At 37.7% G+C, this 19,549-nt stretch overlaps 1 protein-coding gene across 2 annotated transcripts in view; it reads right to left on the bottom strand.

The window, feature by feature from the left end:
- Window positions 1-19,549, bottom strand: part of TMEM131 (transmembrane protein 131) — a 102,106-nt gene that overhangs the window by 22,994 nt on the left and 59,563 nt on the right. For both annotated transcript variants that reach the window (XM_064438530.1, XM_064438538.1), the window contains exons 12-27: window positions 17,567-17,675; window positions 16,260-16,368; window positions 15,282-15,435; window positions 15,010-15,180; window positions 14,597-14,707; window positions 14,377-14,511; window positions 13,808-13,912; window positions 12,373-12,459; window positions 6,541-6,693; window positions 6,319-6,394; window positions 6,090-6,207; window positions 3,999-4,137; window positions 3,781-3,890; window positions 3,328-3,394; window positions 2,235-2,386; window positions 795-937 (exon numbers count right to left, since the gene is read on the bottom strand). In XM_064438530.1, the coding sequence (XP_064294600.1) occupies window positions 795-937; window positions 2,235-2,386; window positions 3,328-3,394; window positions 3,781-3,890; window positions 3,999-4,137; window positions 6,090-6,207; window positions 6,319-6,394; window positions 6,541-6,693; window positions 12,373-12,459; window positions 13,808-13,912; window positions 14,377-14,511; window positions 14,597-14,707; window positions 15,010-15,180; window positions 15,282-15,435; window positions 16,260-16,368; window positions 17,567-17,675 (1,939 nt within the window). The remainder of the gene's footprint in view (window positions 1-794; window positions 938-2,234; window positions 2,387-3,327; window positions 3,395-3,780; window positions 3,891-3,998; window positions 4,138-6,089; window positions 6,208-6,318; window positions 6,395-6,540; window positions 6,694-12,372; window positions 12,460-13,807; window positions 13,913-14,376; window positions 14,512-14,596; window positions 14,708-15,009; window positions 15,181-15,281; window positions 15,436-16,259; window positions 16,369-17,566; window positions 17,676-19,549) is intronic.

Raw genomic sequence — 19,549 nt, 5'->3', positions numbered from 1 at the left:
TTGTGTGTCTCTTAAAAATAAAATCCATGGCTGAGCTACACATACCTTATTAGCAAGAACATCCCTACACCACAACATGTAAGAGGTAGTGACTAAACTTTACTTCAAGTTTTCTTACTCATCCCTCAAAAAAAGCAGAATAATCTTAGGTTATAATGGCACCTTAAAACTATGTCTGGAAATCTGAAAAGTAACAAAGCAGATTTTAATAACAGATACAACTACACCTCTTTTACCAGTTCTTTTGGAAATACAGATACTCTTAGCTCTCCTATTGAAAGCAAGTCTGGGGCTACAGAGCTGAAAACCTTTGACCCTAGAGTAGAATCCAGCTGGGATTTAAGTTTCATCAAGGAACATATCCTCCCTTTTCCCTGTTGGCTACGTGCGTACAGATTCCAAAGGTATGGGGAACAAAAAATAAAACCAAATCAAACAAGCTCAAACAAACAAAAAAACCCTCCACCCAAACCAGAAAGTTGCATCTGTGATCCAAATCTGACTTAAATTTAGGAATTAGAGATTTTTCTAGTAAATATACTAGGATCTTCACCTCCATCTTGAATTTTAGTGGATGAAGGGCTTTCGTTTCATCTTTCCTGATTTTCACATTAAAAGGAAAAAGGTAAAATATTTCATTTTCTGCCTAAATGAAGAAGCAATTTTAATGTATTTAAAGGAATTATATTTCTGGGGCACGAGAACAGGGGAAAAAAAATTTCCACACATTTCAAGTTGTACATGTAAAATGTAATTTCTTTTCTGTTCAGCATAGTAGCTCAAGAAGTACTCACTTTCTGAACAGTCTTTTAATAATGCTTCTGTGATTTTAAAGCGTAAAGAACTTCCTGCACCAGGAGGTTTGCCTGCCACCTTCAAGCTCTCAGTTGTTCCTTGTCCTTGTACCATTATGGCATCTATTAGAGTCAAATTATTTCTGTGTACAAAGAAAATGGGGAAACATTCATAAAAGGATTAGGCATTCTATTGCTCCTGCAAGCTTCTCTACAGACTATGAAGTTATAGCCCAGATCTGGACAGAAATAAAAGCAGTTCCACAGATAATTCCTCACAATATAGGGGTAAATAGTGGGTGTCTACAAAAATAGTGTTTGCAAGACAAAAACCTAAGAAATCACATTACGTACAAATGAAAACTGTACATACAAGTGAAGTACTAGTTAAAGTTTCTAATTCATCATGTTAATGTATCACACCTGACACAAAAGTGAAATAGTTATTCAAACAGAGCTCTACTAGAAAGACTGAACTTGCATTGCAGCTTCATCTTGCAAACGGCAGCTCTAACTAGAGTCCCTACTTCCAAGATAGTGTAGTATTTAACAATTCAAGTCTCCAAGTACTGGTGGATGAAAAGCTGGACATAAACTGGCAATGTGCCCTCACAGCCCAGAGGCCAACTGCATCCTGGGCTGCATCAAAAGCAGCGTGGCCAGCAGGTCTAGGGAGGTGACTCTGCCCCTCTACTCTGGTCAGACCCCACCTGCAGTGCTGCGTCCAGCTCTGGGAGCCCTCAGCACAGGAAGGATATGGAGCTGTTGGATCAAGTCCAGAGGAGGCAACAAAAATTATTCAAGGGCTGGAGCTCCTTTCCTACAAAGACAGGCTGAGAGAGTTGGAGTTGTTCAGCCTGGAGAAGGCTCCAGGGAGACCATATTGTGGCCTTTCAATGCTTACAGGGGGCTTTATAAGAAAGATGAGGGCAACCTCTTTAGCAAGGCCTATTGTGGCAGGACAAGCGGTAACGGTTTTAAACTGAATGAGGGTAGATTTAGACTGGATATAAGGATGAGAGTGGTGAAACACTGGCACAGGTTTGCCCAGAGAGGTGGTAGATGCCCCATCCCTGGAAGCATTCAAGGTGAGGTTGGACGGGGCTCTGAGCAACCTGATCTAGTTGGGGACGTCCCTGCTCACTGCAGGGGGGGTTGGACTGGATGGCCTCTAAGGGTCCCTTCCAACCCAAACCATCCTATGATTCTGTGATAACAGTATATTTATATTGGAAAGCATGTACTGAATACAGTTTAACTACTGTAAAACATATCACAACTACATTTAAATTAAATCTGTCTCCATACACATATGATTCTACAATGGTTCTTGTAAAACTAACAGTTTCTTATTGACAGCTGATCACAGGTATGATCTTATATATAAACATAAAACATCAGGAAAAAATCTCACACTCATTTTGGAAATATCTATCATACCTGATAATAATTAATGATGAAACAGTTTTATTATGAACTGGAGTGAACTTTACTTTGACAGACTTTCTCTCACCAGGTTTTAACATTAGGCTTAACACTGAATGACGAGGCAGGCCTTTTGTAAGTCCTACAGTGCTCTGTACTGGCTGGACCTTAAGAGAGTGGGGAAAACAAAGTAATGTTTTTAAAAATAGGAAATTTTTACATGTATTTGATAGAAATATTTTCACTAGAAAATTGGTCTTGTCATTAAAAAAAATGTACTACCCAATGACATGTACTGTTTTTTTAACCAGAAAGTCTGATAGCACAAGAATTTCTCTACTCAGTAAACCATCTGTGTTTATTAAGAAGCAGAACAACATAGCAAGACAGAACCGAGCTAAACTACACCCATGTGGATTCATAAAGCTCTAGTAGAAGACAGAGTTCAGAAGTTCTTAAATGTATACTTTAAAAGCTAAATTAGCATTAAGCCTTCACATAACATTTTCTATCCTCAAAATTTTCCATTGTTAAAACATTTAGGATATAGAAAGGGGGAAAAGCAAGCTTAAATTAGAAGAACTATTGAAAAAAGTATATTTTGCTAAGTTTGCCTTTACATACTATGCAAGCATCAAATTGCTAATCTAAAACAAACTGCAAATGGACGGGAAAAAAAGTGTATATATTGGATGAGAAAAGAAAGTGTTCAGGATGTGGCATGCTCTGTATGAAAAACCACTCAATGTTGTCGACAAAACTCAAACCATTTAAAATAAAGAACAAAACAATGGAAAACTCAATACTTCGTTAATTTTAGAACTAGCAACCACTACACTGAAGAAAACAATCCAGTATCAGTAAGAGAATGAATAAATGCAGGTTTCCTGTAACTTCCACAATCCTACTGTAATGTAAGCATACAGAAAAAGGGACATTTTAACTGCTACATTTGAAGAAATACTACTTTTCCCAATTCCCTGAAAATATCCAACAGAAGCATCCCATTTTTCACAAACAGTAATACCTAAACTTGAAGACATGTATGACTGAACTCTTATTAAAATAGCTAAATTTAAAAACCTAAACAACATATTGAAATACTTACACAATTTCTGAAGACCTGGAACTCTAGAGTCTTCAGATTGAAATTAGCTGGCTTACTCAAATTAAACCTGAAACAGATATGCAATATTTTTTTCTTCCCCAGGTCAGGGAAGATGACATACTTTTTTTAAGGATTTTAGCACAAATCAAGAACTTATGATAGGACTGAAGAAATATGCAGCTGAAAGGATTATTATAATTTGCTTTTCTTATACACCCCCACCCCCGAAGTTAAGGAAGAAATGTAAACATCATTTTAGCTTAGCAAAAAACACAGATGTGCATTCAATGGCAATCAGTCTAGATTCAGTTCTCAACTGGCCCAATGATTCAAATTCTAGAAGTGGCCAACACTGTAACTACCAACACAGCTGCCAAATACTGCATGTATTTTTTGTGAAATGCACTTTGCTGTAGAGTGAGAATGCCCCAAGTACTCTAAAACAATACTTACCGTTCTAGCATTTTATCAACAAAGGTGGATGGGTTAGAATACAGAGCTACAGGAAGGAACTGAATATACACAGGAACGTCAGCTGGATTTTCTAGAACAATTTCTTCTTCCTATTCAGAAGTACATTTTTTTTAAAGTTTACGTTAGAACTAATGTAATTAGAAATATCTATTAAAATGCAGCCCCTACAAAATGATACTATCAATGAAATAACTTACAGATGAACTGTTTGTGTTGGTAAGAGGGAAGCTTAGATGGCGCGGTGAGCTAAGTACGGAAGGCCAAACCATTTCTGCTGTAATTTTCAACTGGACATCCTTCTGAAGATCTGTGTCTACTTCAAACACAGCATTCAGTCTGGAGAAACAGTTATAAAACTTACTTTACAGGAGTAAAATAGGAAAAGGCTAGAAAAAGCAGAGGGCTTAAAAGCACCCTGAAAACAACATTAGTTTGAGAAATAGCACAGTACATTATGTTCATATACACTTAAAAAACCCCACTGAGCTTTGCCCATGTGTACCGCTATTCAAAAGCACAATAGAAACCACCAAAACATGCTGTAGGAGACCAACCCAAAGATTCTAAAAGATGTTCTCTGTTAAGTATTCTTGTCAACATCCATCCATTCCAAGTTCTGTTATGGCCTATTTGTGGGTAAAGGTGAGCAGAAAAATGTGGCAGGACTTATGCACTGCATCGTAGATCTTTTGGTATTTATATTTCTCTTAAATCACGGCTCTCTGGACAGTGATGCACAAATTCTATCATTCATTAGCAAGTGCCTAGCTCCTACTATTGCAGAAACAGATTTTGAGAACATAACTGAGATTCAGATCAGTATGAAAAGTAACCCCAAATAGATTTGATGGTTTGCAGAGGTATAAACATTTGAAAGGAAAAAATATCAGTCCTGCTACAGTCTGCTTCCAATACAACATCCAGACATCCACTATCCAGAACACATATTGTGCCTACACATGTGTTATGTACAGTGAATCTGTATATGTACTCTAGCTGCAATGGATACAGGGATTATGTGCCTATACTCCTGTCTAACAAATCTACAGCAAATCTGAACTAACCACACTTGGTGTCAGCTACTGTTTCCACCAGTGAATAAAGTTCTTTGCTGTTAACCAACCTCTGCAACAGATTTGATTCCTGTTCTCCTACAAGCTCTCCACCACAAGCTGAAACAAGACTAACAGTACTGAGTTCTCCAGTCAGCAAAACAGATGAAATGCTAGACTTCAAACCTAGAGAAGTATTTTGGAGAAACTCCAAACGGCCAAGTCAGAACCCCTCTGTATTCAGAAGGCACAGTTTCTCCTTTGCTGAATGCTACCTTGGATAGCTGGTTAATTTTAATTCTCTTTAAAGGATACATATTCTAGATTATATTATATACTAAATAATATTAAAGTATTGTATCTTCTAGCTAGAACGGCTACTTATTCAGAAGTAGTTTTTAACAGCATTTTACTGTCCTCTTACTGTAGGTACAGGACATTCTTGAAAGTTACCAGAGTGACTAAACAGAAGAATCCGTTTCGATGAAATTTGTTCAGGAGTTACTAATATATCGGCATTATAATGAAAAAGTGACAAAGGAGGTATGCTTTTGTTACTCTATTTAGCTACATACAGTAATTTTGTTTCTCCACAAATATGCATACCTTTTTTTAAATGTTAGCCTGGATACTATCATCGCAAAACACACATGCATTTGCTGTTAATGCTAACTTATGTCTCTTGGAGACTAAATCAGGCAGATGTTTAAAAGGTATATAACAGCTTAGAGAGTTTTGCTTTTTCTAAATCTTAAATAGCAATCATTAATCACCTTATGCAGCAAATCTCAAGGCAAAATACCAGACAATTTGATAATTCACTGAAACGTAATGATCTCAGAAGAATAGCAATAGAACACTTCATGATATCTTTGAGGGATATTGAGGGTACTACTTTAAAACAGATTAAGCAGGGATACTACATGAACAGTATAATCTGTTTTCAGAAATTTTCGCAGAGTATAGACTGACTTGCCGTTGCCATCATTTCAAGAACTGCAGCATACTCCAGTGAATAGTAACTTTCAGTGTTGTGTTTGTCTTGAGGAAATTATTACTGTTTAACTTTTCAAATGTTCTCTTTAAAGGTTTTGCAGAGAAGGCCAAGTAACTCCTTCTTGGCCCCCTCTTAAAGAGCACTGCAATATTAAGAAACCCTGTATTTTATAGGAGCACAAAGAACACATTAATCTAGTCATTTAATGCCTGAGAAAGTAACAGAGATAAAATACTTACCTATGGCTTGAGTTCTCTCTTATTTCTGTCCATTCTTTGAATAAGTTCTCATGCAAATCCCAGTCAGAATCCCATGCATCTTCTTGCATTGCTACGCTGTGCTGAACTTTAGAGTCCGCTTTAAGAAATAATGTGTTTTATAACTCCTCATGTAAAATCATTGCTTAAGGAGAAAACTCCTTTTTTTTTTTTTAAAAGGATTTTCATTATGAAGTTGAACATTACTTACATTTAGATAGAAAAGGCAATCCTACATAACAGTGATCTCCACATTGTAAACCAGGATCAAAATAAATATTTGCAATCTGCAAAACAGATAAGAGCAGATCAATGAAGAAACAGCACAGTATAGGTAATGGCCAAAAGGAAAGAAAGAAGATTTCTGATGACCACAGAAACTTAACATATGCTTGTGAACTTGTAAACATGTAGAAATAAGGCATAAACAAACCTTTGATTTTTTTCCTGGCTCTAAATCTTCTTTATTACTTCTTAATCTCTTATAATAAAACCTTATATCTTCTGACAGGGAGCGTATATGTTGTATTTTCACTTTCTGAGAAAAGGAGTTCATAATGTTCAGGCTCTGGTGAACTACTTTCCCCTAAAGAAAACAAAGAATGAAAAAAGTCTGCAGGATATGCATTTTCCCTAGCATATGTATTTATTTATGCAGGCTGGCAAAGACCACAGCAGAGCTGAAATGTTAAACTGAGATTTCTAACTATGCCATCTTAAAAAAATACCCTGAAGTGTTACAAAGTGACACGTTTCTCTGAAGTTTTATTCTTTCCTCAATCTGATTCCAAACACAATTCATATCTCTTTCAAAATTAAGTACACTTAAGTGTCTTGAAGCACTAGGACAACAGTTCTGCTTTACCAAATCACGTTAAAAAAGTACCAGAGGATGAAAGACAAGAGAAAACTTGAGTTTTCTGAGCCTCCTATTATAAAAGGGAAACAAGCTTCTTGTAAGTGATCTAGTATATAGTTCTAGTAATTAGAAATAACCTGAAAGGAACAGTAGAGTGAAGCTGCAGATAACAAACACTACAAGTGACAGAGGGCATTTAAACACACAGGCACAACCCTCCTTCCCACTCCCAATGAAAGTAAAACACCAGGCACTAAAATGACAACATTTAAAAAGAAAAGTGCAAGATTTTCCCCCGCATCTTTACACCCTGCCTCCTCTTCTGAGCCAAACATTATTCTACCTTTAAACCACAGGACATGTAGTTTGTCATAATCAGAATCATTACAATGCTCAAGCTCTCCTCCTGCCCTCACTTGTGAATCAATGGACTCCGTGGCCATGTTTTTTTACTTTATCTCAAAACCCAATCCTGACAAGTAAGTGATAAATAAAAATCAAAACAAACTAACCAAACAAAAAACCGCAACTAAGGACCAGTGACAAGATGTCAGAATCATAAAATAAATGAACACAAGCAAATTTATATACCCAAGACTATCTTCTAATGATCATGACTAGAGTTTTTCATGTTCCCCTTAAATCAGTATTCTCAGCTTTCTAAAAATTTCTCTAAGGTAAGGACTGAAGTGGAGAGATGGGAGAGATGCACTTTTGTAGGCTCAAAATTTGACTGTGGCCTCAGGAAATAGTCACATACTATAACAGTCTCAACAGTAGCAACTGCAGAAGGAAAGAAACTACAAAAATAAATTCTCTAAACAGTATAGTCCTGTTAAAGTGAATACAAGGCATATCTGAGCTTCATCTATGGAATCCTATGAGTAACAAACTGCTATCACTTGGGCAAGATAAAGGTTTGTTAAACTCTGTAGAATAAGTGAACAGTATTTTACTAAGATCCTTATGCAGCATTTAGAAATGAAATGACAGATAAGGGAAGAAGACTTCAGCCATCACTAGTAAGAAAAACAGATCAATGCTATTTAGCATACAGCTCCTCCAAGAGGAGCTGTGATCAGGGAAGAGTTGAGAGGTGGCACTGTGAACTAAAAATGCCATCATGAAGCAGAAGTCAAGACAGCTGAGATCTGTTTAAATCAAGACACTGATCTTTACAAGACCTTTTAAACTGTCAGTGTATCGCTGACAAACTTTGACAAAATACCAGAAAGCGCATTTAAGTGCAAATACACTAAAATGATAAACGGACAGACAGCACTGGGGACCAGGCAGCTGCAGGAGAAATACATCCTACGTATGAACTGAAAAGCAAAGGTTACTAAAATTGTAGCATCTCATTACTCCCAGATGTTATAGCTGTCAAATTTCTCTATCAAACACTGAAACAAGAAGAACTGATGCTATTTTAGGCTTATTTTCATAAGTAATGGAGGCATTACAGAACAAATAGATGCAAGAGTATCATGAATTCAGTGATCACATGTTTAGCTTGAAATGAACCCAAGAAAAAGGAAAAGTAAGGTCTGCTATCAGTCTTGTCAAATATCAGAAGAGCTAAGTGATCAACTGTCATGGTTCAACCCCAGCCAGCAACTGAGCACCACCCAGCTGCTTGCTTGTTCCCTCCCTAGTGAAATGGGGGAGAGAATCAGAAGAATAAAAGCGAGAAAACTCATGGGTTAAGAACTGTTTAATAATTGAAATAAAATAAAATCATAAAATCATAGAATGTTTTGGGTTGGAAGGGACCCTTAGAGGCCATCCAGTCCAACCCCCCCTGCAGTGAGCAGGGACGTCCCCAACTAGATCAGGTTGCTCAGAGCCCCGTCCAACCTCACCTTGAATGCTTCCAGGGATGGGGCATCTACCACCTCTCTGGGCAAACCTGTGCCAGTGTTCCACCACCCTCATTGTAAAAAAAAATTTCTTCCTTATATCCAATCTGAATCTACCCTCATTCAGTTTAAAACTGTTACCACTTGTCCTGCCACAATAGGCCTTGCCCCCATCCTTCCTATAGTCCCCCTTTACATACTGAAAGGCCGCAATATGGTCTCCCTGGAGCCTTCTCCAGGCTGAACAACTCCAACTCTCTCAGCCTGTCCTCGTAGGTGAGAGGCTCCAGCCCTCTGACCATTTTCACTGCCCTCCTCCTCTGGACTTGATCCAACAGCTCCATATCCTTCCTGTGCTGAGGGCTCCCAGAGCTGGACGCAGCACTGCAGGTGGGGTCTGACCAGAGCAGAGTAGAGGGGCAGAGTCACCTCCCTAGACCTGCTGGCCACACTGCTTTTAATACAGCCCCAGATATAGTTGGCCTTCTGGGCTGCAAGCGCATATTTTTGGCTCATGTCCAGATTTTTGTCCACCAGTATCTCCAAGTCCTTCTCCGCAGGACTGCTCTCAATCCCTTCATCCCCCAGCCTGTATTGATATTGGGGGTTGCCTCAAACCATGTGGAGGACCTTGTACTTGGCCTTGTTGAACCTCATGAAGGTCACACAGGCCCACCTCTCCAGCTTTTCTAGGTCTCTTTGGATGGCATCCCATCCTTCTGGTGTGTCAACTGCAATGCTCAGCTTGGTGTCACGTGCAAACTTGCTAAGGGTGCACTCCATCCCACTATGTCATTGATGAAGATATTAAACAGCACTGGTCCCAGTATGGACCCTCGAGGGACACCACTCGTCACCAATCTCAATCTGGACATCAAGCCATTGACCACTACCCTCTGGATGTGACCATCCAACCAGTTCCTTATCCACCAAACAGCCCATCCATCAAATCCTTATCTCCCCAGTGTAGCGAGAAGAATGCTGTGGGGGACTGTGTCAAAGGCATTACAAGAGTCCAGACAGTTGACATCCATAGCTCTTCCCTTGTCCACCGCTTGAGTCACTCCATCATAAAAATATAAAAATAGTAATAGTGGTAGTAATAATGATAGCAATATCACTCCTAAAAATGCTACTAAAATAATAATACTAGAATACTACTACTAGAATAAAGAAAGCAAGTGATGCACAATGTAATTGCGCACCACCATACGACCAATGCCCAGCCAGTCCCCGAGCAGTGGGCCCCCCAGCCAGCTTTCCCCTTGTTTATCTACTGAGCATGATGTCATATGGTGTGGGATATCCCTTTGGTCAGTCGGGGTCAGCTGCCCCGGCTGTGCCTCCTCCCAGCTTCTTGTGCATCTCCAGCCTTCTCATGAGAAGCTGAGAAGTCCTTGATTTAACATAAGCACCACTTAGCTACAACTAAAACCTCAGTGTGTTATCAACATTGTTCTCATCCTAAATCCAAAACAAAGCACTATACCAGTTACTAGGAAGAAAATTAACTCTATCCCAGCTAAAACCAGGACATCAAGTAACAGAGGTATAGTAAGTGAAGCTTACTGCTCTGAAAAGCTTGGGGCTTGAACACAGAGAACAGTCTAGAATCCTGTTAAGAGTGATAATTATATCTGAATCTGTACTACCAAACAAAATGCATGAGCCCAAAGGTCCTATGAATGAGTAATTATGTGAAAACATTACTAGAAAAAGAGCATGAAGCCAATAAAAATCCCAGCAGTCTGAGGATGAGAAAGAATGACAACAGCAAGGAAGCTATGCCTCAGAGGCTGAGAAACACAGGTGCTACAAGTAGTACCTGCCAAAACAAAACAAAAAAGCAAACAAACAAAAAAACCCACAAAACAAAAAAAATCAAGCTGACCAAGACCTTAGAGGCACATACTAAGACACATCATGAAGCTCTTCAGCCATACCAGTTAGAAGAAAATAAAGGGGGACACGCACAAAAAATTACTTCTTCATGGCTCAAAATGGAACAAAATATTTCAATGTGGCATTCAAGAGGGACAATGATCTTGCCAGGAATTAGGATGTATAAATTAGGATACAGAATATAGAAATTGCTTTATCTTTGGTGAGAGAAAGGGAAATGGACCTTTTAGTACTTCAGTTTATCAAAGGCTTATGGAGCAGTTCATAGATGAGGTTACGGAAAAGGTAGTCAGTGTAATAAATTTAGACATAATGTGAGGCCATATAATCAAATAGGAAACAGATCATAAAGATAAAAAATAAGTGATCTTTGCAACTGTAGGCATGACTGATCTCAAAAACAGCAAAAGACTTCAGAACAATTTGTGAAGTAGGAGATCAGAGGGGAGATGGAATGGATAATGGGGCAAATGTATCAGTGATTTACTGAAGTCCTACTGACTGACCTATCTTCCTCCGGTGAGGCCTACTGCATTACTATTTCAAAAAATTATCATTTGTCTACTAGACATGAGGTAAAGCATTTGATGAAGTGCCAGTACTATTTAAGAGTACACAAATTGTAAGGTAAGCAGGATTAATATCTCCTACTGGACTAGGAGCTATAGGAAGAGGAGATGAGAACAGGTGGTGCTCTATGACAGATTAAGGCTATGCAGGACAGACAAGGAAACAAAAGCCATTTCTACAAACAAGCAAGGAGTTTTGTCCTTTCAGAAAATTGCCATCTCTATCTCCTTTTGCTTCCCCTCCCCAGTTTTCAATCTCTCCCCCTATGACATTCCATCATATTACATTCCCCACTCATTAGAAAGGCACATAAAGTTCAGACTTCAACAAAATACCAATTGCAAAGTCAGTATGCCTTGACTGCACAGGCATCTAAGGTTATGCCGAATACCAAGTGAGAAGGAAGTATTATTAATAGCTTGCTGCTTGAGTCTATAGCCCTGAAAAAAGAAGCTGCTTTCAGCACTCACTGAATAGACACTACTGCAGGAGCAGGGATGAAACAGCCACTACATACTTTTGCAGACAGCTATAGACCCACACAGCTTTTTTCCTTTCCTGTTCAAGTACTCCACCGCGCACCCTCGAGAAGATCTACTTTCAATGTGGAAACAATACAATAATGCTTCCCCAGAGATCAAGGGCTTCTTATACTAAACCGTCAGTTTACTAGCTGACTTTGTTGTCTTTGGTGTTACACTTCAGGAATTTGAAAAATGCATTTGTGCAATTTCACCTCTCCCTCACTCTTCGTGCTAACGCACGTGAATTGGTAATAAACAAGTGACCACAGCTATGTTAGAATGAAGCTGCAAAGAATCAGGTTCGGAATCATATCAGTATTCCAAGACCCCATTCAAGTGGACAGTAGAGGAGATGTAGGGATAACTCATGCCTGGGACATGTTGGGGGAAAAACCAAAAAAACAGCACAAACTGAATCATAACAGTTTGGTAGCACAATCTCTCCACCAATTTGACATGCAACAATCCAAGACAATGGTTTCTCTTGAAAAGGACAGATAAATAAAAAACACAACAAGGAAACATTTAATGCTGTTACCCAACAGTCTTACCGGAAAAGAAGGTGGAAGAAAAACATGTTTTGGGGAGCAGGTCAGCGAGCCTACAGCAATCACTGCCTTTACTGGTATAGTTAAAATCTGGAAAAAAAAGAACAAGAAAAGTTTAGAAAAAATGACTTAAATTTCAGCCCTTAAATGTCTCTTCCACTTTTAAGATGCATAAAATAACAATCCCCTGAAATTCTAAAATTAATGTAGTCTAGGTTTATATACACATTTAAAACATGGGGCCAGGAATTAAGATTTCAACACATGATCGTATTCATAACAGTCACTCCATATTGTCAGGAAGCACACTTTCGCTCGGTCATACTTAGCATCATTCCACATGGAACAAAGGCACAATTAAAATATAAGCTGCCCAATGGGGCATTATACATGCCTCACTTAAATGGGGCTTACTTTGTTCGAAAACAGGAGGACATCTTTCAAGTAAACAAGTATGAGGGAAGAGGATATACCAAACTTCTCAAAAAACATTATAAGTCATGGTAAGACCTCGAGACAGATGTAAACTTAGAAAAGGGAGTGTGGAAGAAGGGATGGCAATGAGATCCTGTCTGTGTATTATTAAAGCTACCAATACAACTACAATAACTTGTAAGAACAAGCAAGAAAATTAAATGCTTCAGATTCTATAACTGACAGGTCAAATACATGTATGGACATATTAAAAAAGCTTAAAATCTCAGATAACTGTCAGAAATTAGGAACTTCCCATTTTCTGTAGCTTCATGAGAACCATACAATAAACTATAGAATCTCCTGACTCCATAAGCAGTGTCACTTTTTTTTTTTTCCAACATGTGTCACCCAAAGATATTAAATACAGGTTCCATTATGTATTAGAATCTCTCTCTTCTGCTAATTTATTTATTAACAGGAAAGGCATATGAAGTTGAGAATTAACTTCTTGTTCTCTCCTTTACTAATCTTAGTGTAAGAACTCTGTTTCATCAACTGTCAGCAAACTGTAATTTCTCCAGAACAACCTTCACATTGGGTTTTGACAAAAACCCCTCTGAAACTATAGCTCAATTTCAGTAATTAATAATTTACCAAAGCACACACTGTCACCATGTATTATGCCAAAAGATCCATGCACTGATGCTTGGAGAATGTGTCAAGTCACTGAAGAACCCATACCTCAAAGCATTAGGTTAGATTTAAATGGCTATTTCTGAAAGCCAGATGAAAATCACAATGAAAGCCATTGTCATTCCTTCAGAGAAGACACAGCATAAGTAGCATCACTGTCATTTGATGCAGGGTTAACATGCAGATGTAACTTGACCTCCAGAGGTCCCTTCCAACCTCAACTTTTCCCCGATATTGCAATCTGTCCACTACCCCAACTCTTAAAAATTCACGCTTAAAAATGGAACATATCATTTGGGGAACACCCATGAATATACAATAAACGTACCTCATAGTCCGTCGTGATTTGTACAGCTCCATCATGAATTCCTTCAAGTTCTTTCGCTATTAGTTTTACTCTAAACACAGCATAATAACCTGATGCTAGTATCACCTGTAAATGGTAGTCATCCATTAAATAGAAAGAAATTTCACTAAAAATCACACTCAACATCCTCTTCTATTTCTTTAAATTCAAACAAAATCCATTTGAAAAAAAAGTCAGTGGTAAAGAGAAAAATTCAAACACATAGCTTAGTAACACAAAAATTATCTCTTCCATGAGGCGATAAATACCACTCTTCCCAGATAAGTGATGAGCATCGTCTGAGGGCACGGAGATTACTGTTTCTGAAATTTTGTCTTTCAAAGTCTAACCAATCTGAACACAATACTGCTTCTTAAAATAAACTTTAGAAATTCTACATGCTTTATATCACACTCAAGTTCAGACAAAAATTATGAACTCTATCCTCCCTCCCCCTGCTAAAATGAAACCGCACAAAGTTGCACAGATTTGTTTCTTTTTTCCCCCCTCCTAAACCTAGCTTTAAGCAATGGATTCAAAGGATTACTTACTGAGGACTGATCGGATGCACTAGCATTTTGTAGTTCATGGTGGTTTGCAATTATCGTTGTTCTGTTTCCCTTTTCGATTGTTAGAAGTTCGATGGCCAAACCATCCCCTATAATATGCCAACTTTTTATAGCCAGCTTAAAAAGAATGAAAAGGTACTGTTTTCAGTAACAACACTGACATAAGTTTTTTAAAAGGTAAACTAAATAAATCCATCCTTACCTCTATTGGATTGCTGTTGATGACTGCAAATAAAATGCTGGTAGCTTCTGTGGCACTCAATATGCCAAAATCTATAAATCGTTCCTCAGTTTTTGGAGGCAGTACAAAGTACTAGAAAGATTGAGAAAAGTACTTTAGCATAAATTAAATGTAAAATCTGCTCAAACTCTAAGCTCATTAATGAATGCATTAATAAGTCTAATACAGCTGTATTGTGACAATCTCAAAATTCTATACATTTTCTATGTAAAACTAAAGGGAACAAGAAAGAATTTTTCAGCAGTAATCGAAGCTGTTTAAGGAAAGAACTGGTAAAGTTAGTTATTCTGAATTTTAAGAAGCTGTCCTCCCATAGAAGTAGAATAAAGAATTAATTAGACTGAAGTAGCTAAAAAAAAAAGGAAAATACTTACATCTAAAAATCCTGTGTATGCTCGGACAGGTAGGTGAAATTTAGAAGCATTGGTGATAAGTAAAATATTATTATCTACATGAACAGATGATGTGGAAGGCATAAAATGAAGTGTAAAAATATATCTGGATTCATTAGGCGGAATTAAGACTGGTTTACTGAAGTTCTGGACCTAGATCAGTGAACAATGAAGATCAATGTTACAATTTAACAAAGTGCAGCACATTTAAATATTTACCATTAGGTAAAAATGTTCACTGAAACGGGGCTTACTTTAAACATCGGTTTTGCTTCTTCTGGTAACACAACATCATGTATTAGGACTGCAAAACTGAATGTGTTTGTTAGATAGATCAGTCTTTCCACGGAATCAGCAGCACTGTCACGGATGTGAAAGAGTGTGGCAGCATGATCAAATCCTAAATATCTATTAAAAGAAAACAGTATGAATAAAGTAAAGACTTCCCTCAAACAAAGTGTTTTTTCTTATACAAAAGACTAGAATTCATCCAATCCAACAGCAAAAAAGGTACACACCCCACTGCACACTGAAACTATATTATTAGCACTACAGGGACATTGCTAATTAAGTCATTCAAATGAGATAAGAAAATACGTGAATATTAAGAGGACTAAAAGGAAGTGTTGAAGTATTAAGATAGTTTGCAAATCGTGTATATTCCTTATGAACCAAAACAGGTGCCTGCAGCACAAAAGTTCTAATAGGTAAGGTTTAGTTTGCTTGCCTTTAAAATTGTCAGTTCTGTTGATAAAGTAGCACCTCATTTCAACAATAACTTTGAAGTCAACTTAGCCATACTTTGAAAATAAATAACAAAAAATAAGGAAGCACTGACAGTTCTTCCAAAATTTTGCTTAAAACAAGAAATATTTCCTCTACCCTTACTTCCTATAGTAATAAAACAGCAAATGCAAACCCAGAAAATTTTCCAATTCTGCACTTTAAAAATTACTCATCTGCAGCCTTCAACTGTTCTGAAAAACAACTCTCTAAGGTCACTTTGAACCCAAGCCTTGAAATCAGCTTATGCATTACTACGGCTACCTCATCTACTTGTGTAAAATCAATAAAATTCAAACAAGTAGTAGTTCTAACTGAGCTCCAGATTTAGAAAACTTGGGTATCTTCTCTTAATTTCCCTTCACCCCCTAAAAAGGCAACATTCCCTGCTACATCAGCTAATTTTCAGCGTTTAGTTTTTTAACTGGGTTCAATTACTGGAAGCTTACCCATCCAACACTTCTGCTTGATATGGTATTTCAAGTTTGGAGTAGCTCTTCTCCTTCGCTTTAACAGTTATTTTCCCAGAAGATTGTGATGCTTTTTTTGCTTTTGATGCTGTACACACGAAAATATAAGAAGTTTATTAAAGTAGACAAAAAAAAAAGACCCAATAGGTTAGACCAGCAGGAATAGAAGAGTAAAAGCATAGAAGAAGCCCAGAGATGAAGTATCATGGAAGAGAAGAATTGATCTTCAGGAAATTTCAGTGAGCAAATGACATGGAGTAAGTCTAGAAACTAAGAGATCTGAGTTTTGAATTCCTCCCCCTTACCATCTGTTAGGTGACCTGCCTGAGTTAATAAACATACCGACGACAGGGAAGCCTGGTTGTTCCTGCCAAATAAATAACTTGGACATGTCCAGATTATAATTCACAGAACAGGTGAGCTGAATTCCCCACTTAGAGTATGGAACACACCTATCCCTCCACTAACAGAACAGAAACTTGACGTGGCTGGGCTCCTCACTTGTCGAGCAGAACTTTAGGCCAGAAGTGCAGCAACATTTTAATAATGAAGAACTCCAAGCCATGCTACACTTTACGGAAGCAGAATCCATATAAGAGCCCAGACTACACAAGCCCCAAAATGAAGCTCACATAACTGCTCCACGATCACAGAACAAGCAATGTTACCCTGCCAGAAAAGTCAAGGGATTCAAATACTAGGTTAGGAGAAACCACCAGCCTCTAAAGCCCTTGCATGTAGTAGGATAGCTGAAATAGCAAATATTTAGGGGTGGCTGCTTCACTGAAGAGAATTCATCAAGTCAATCCCTTAAACAGAAATAAGATTTTTGAATTCCTTTTTACACTTTGGAAGGGGAATTCATGATATATTCTCTCCTCTAATATGTATTACCATGAGGAAGACATCCTAGTTTGTTAGGATTTCTCAAAAACAAATGCCTAATTAGACTAACAATACATTTTAAATGATGTGTCAACGTAAGAATTCTGCTTATCTTTAATAGATATATGACGTTCAATCTTTACACATAGGAGATGGCTTAAGAATTCCTTCTTTTCTCATCAGTATTTACCAGTCTAAGTTACTTGCTGATTATGACCAGAGATGATCCCTTCAGAAGTAATTTAAGGTAGAAGAACTGTAAGCCTTCTACAGGTAGGAAAATTCCATTTCCTTCTCAAAATTACAAATAACATTTTGTTAAGAGAGTGGAAAATAATTCATGAAGTTTCAGCAAGTTTTAAGAAGCACTTGACAAGTTCTAAGAGAGGAGCAGTACTTACCATCAAAGCTAATACTTGCAACTTTGGTATATTTACTTTCAGAGGCTTTTAACGTAACTGGCTTGAAATGTACTGTTATAGCTTCGTTCTGTGGTGTAGGTCTAACACTCTGCAAACAATCAAAATATGAAGGACCTGTAAATTTATCATTGTTAACACACTGTGCAGCCTTCACGTATCCTTCAAAGTGATCCAACAGCAACTAGTTTTGGCTGAGTTCTTAGAGGTCTGTCTTTCCTATAACAAAGCAGCATTATGAGAGGCTTTAGATTTTCTTTTGGGTCCTGCAAATTACTGAGTCAGTATGCAGGAAAGTAGGCAATAGAGAGTTCTCCTTGGGAGTGTTGGTTGAAGTGACAGTATGGACAGAAACATGTTAATAAAATAGAAAACAAGCTTTATTTAAATAAAGATTTATTTTTTATTCTTAATGGTGCAGGGCTACAATAGCTAGACTATTTGTTTCCGGTGCACTCATTGAGAAAGCTGTTAACTGACTTGTGTAATTACTGGTAATGATACAGACATCTACCTTGTCTCTGATCCCATGCTAGGTCTGCAGAGCTGCTACAGAGGAAAAAAAAAAATTAACTGTTCTCTATACAGTTTTGTAAAATCTAAGATGACCCTCATTCTATACTAACATTTTACAAGATCACCTTTTGTATCTGACGATTACTGTTTTAAACTAAATGGAAAAGGTGAATTGGGCATTACTGGAACAGCAATTGTGTCAGTTATTAGCCACAGCTGATTTGTACAGATACTCATTGCTGTATAGCAGGATTATGGATTCCACATCAATATCTGAAGACTCTATAAAGACTGCTAGCAAACTCTTTATCTAGATTTCATGGAGAGAAACTGGGCATGGAGCATTTAAATGCTCTTATTCTTGTTTCGCTTAAAATAAGGATGGCTGCCACGGTTCCTCTTTCCCATCTGTCTTCTCCTGCTGTAAGAACAGCTCAGCTGCTCATGTAGCAGCTGTTAAGCTACTGCAAATTACAAGGTGCTGCATTAAGGAAACTGAAATGAGTGCTGGTTTACCTCATACTGGGCTGCAGAGGTTCAGCACCTGCTTCATAAGCAGCTGAGCCTTTCTTGGTCAGAGAGGAGCAAGGCAGACAGCTATGGTACAAACCAATTACAGTACTTCCAAGCTAAGCTGTTCTTGATTGTAAATTAAAGCCATAAAATCATGCAGACATAGCTAAGTTCTGCAGGCCATGTGATCCTTAGAGGAAACAAGCAGCACTGCTCCTGCAGCTAACAAATTCTCCCTCTTAACTATAAGTTTTGTATTTTGGATTTATAGTACTGACCTTTGTCAACCATCTGCATACACATGGTGCAGCTTTTCGCTCTTTCTCCTCATGAGGGAAATTATCACAATTTTCTTCTAATGAAATCCATACTACAAAACTGAGATCTTGGGGTGTCTTTATAAAAACCTCTCAAAGCAGACAAAACCAAAGCCGTAATCAAGTTCATGGTTTTGCATGGCAGCAGGGATAACCATTTCTAGTAGCTCTTTCCATGCAAAGAGCTGGGTTTTTAATTATTGAAGTTTGACATTATGCTAATCTAATTTAGTAAATCATATCGGAAATATTCAAAAGGACAGCGTGCTGACAGAAAAATGGCAATTTTCAGAGATGCATCTCAAACCACAAGTGTAACAAACCTAGATGTATTTACTCAAAATACCTACAACTAATGAATTCAGGTAAGGCAGAAATTTAGCACTGTTTTGTAGAAAATTTCTTAACTATATCATGCACATTTCTCATTTGTTGCTTGATTACATGCTATAAAAGGAAATACAGAATTAAGACAACTAAAGGAAAAACAAACATACTTAAGAATCCTTCTAACTTCCCTTTCCTCAGATTTTAACCTCTTTCCAATAAAGCCCAAGCAGAACTTAGGTCCTGAGATGTGCCTTAAGAATCATCAAATATGGACAGGTCATAAGAAAAC

The sequence above is a fragment of the Phalacrocorax carbo genome, chromosome 1 (genome assembly GCF_963921805.1).
Source record: "Phalacrocorax carbo chromosome 1, bPhaCar2.1, whole genome shotgun sequence".
NCBI lineage: Eukaryota > Metazoa > Chordata > Aves > Suliformes > Phalacrocoracidae > Phalacrocorax > Phalacrocorax carbo.
The sequence above is the reverse complement of the archived record's forward strand: the minus strand, read 5'-3'. Positions and strand labels throughout refer to the sequence as shown.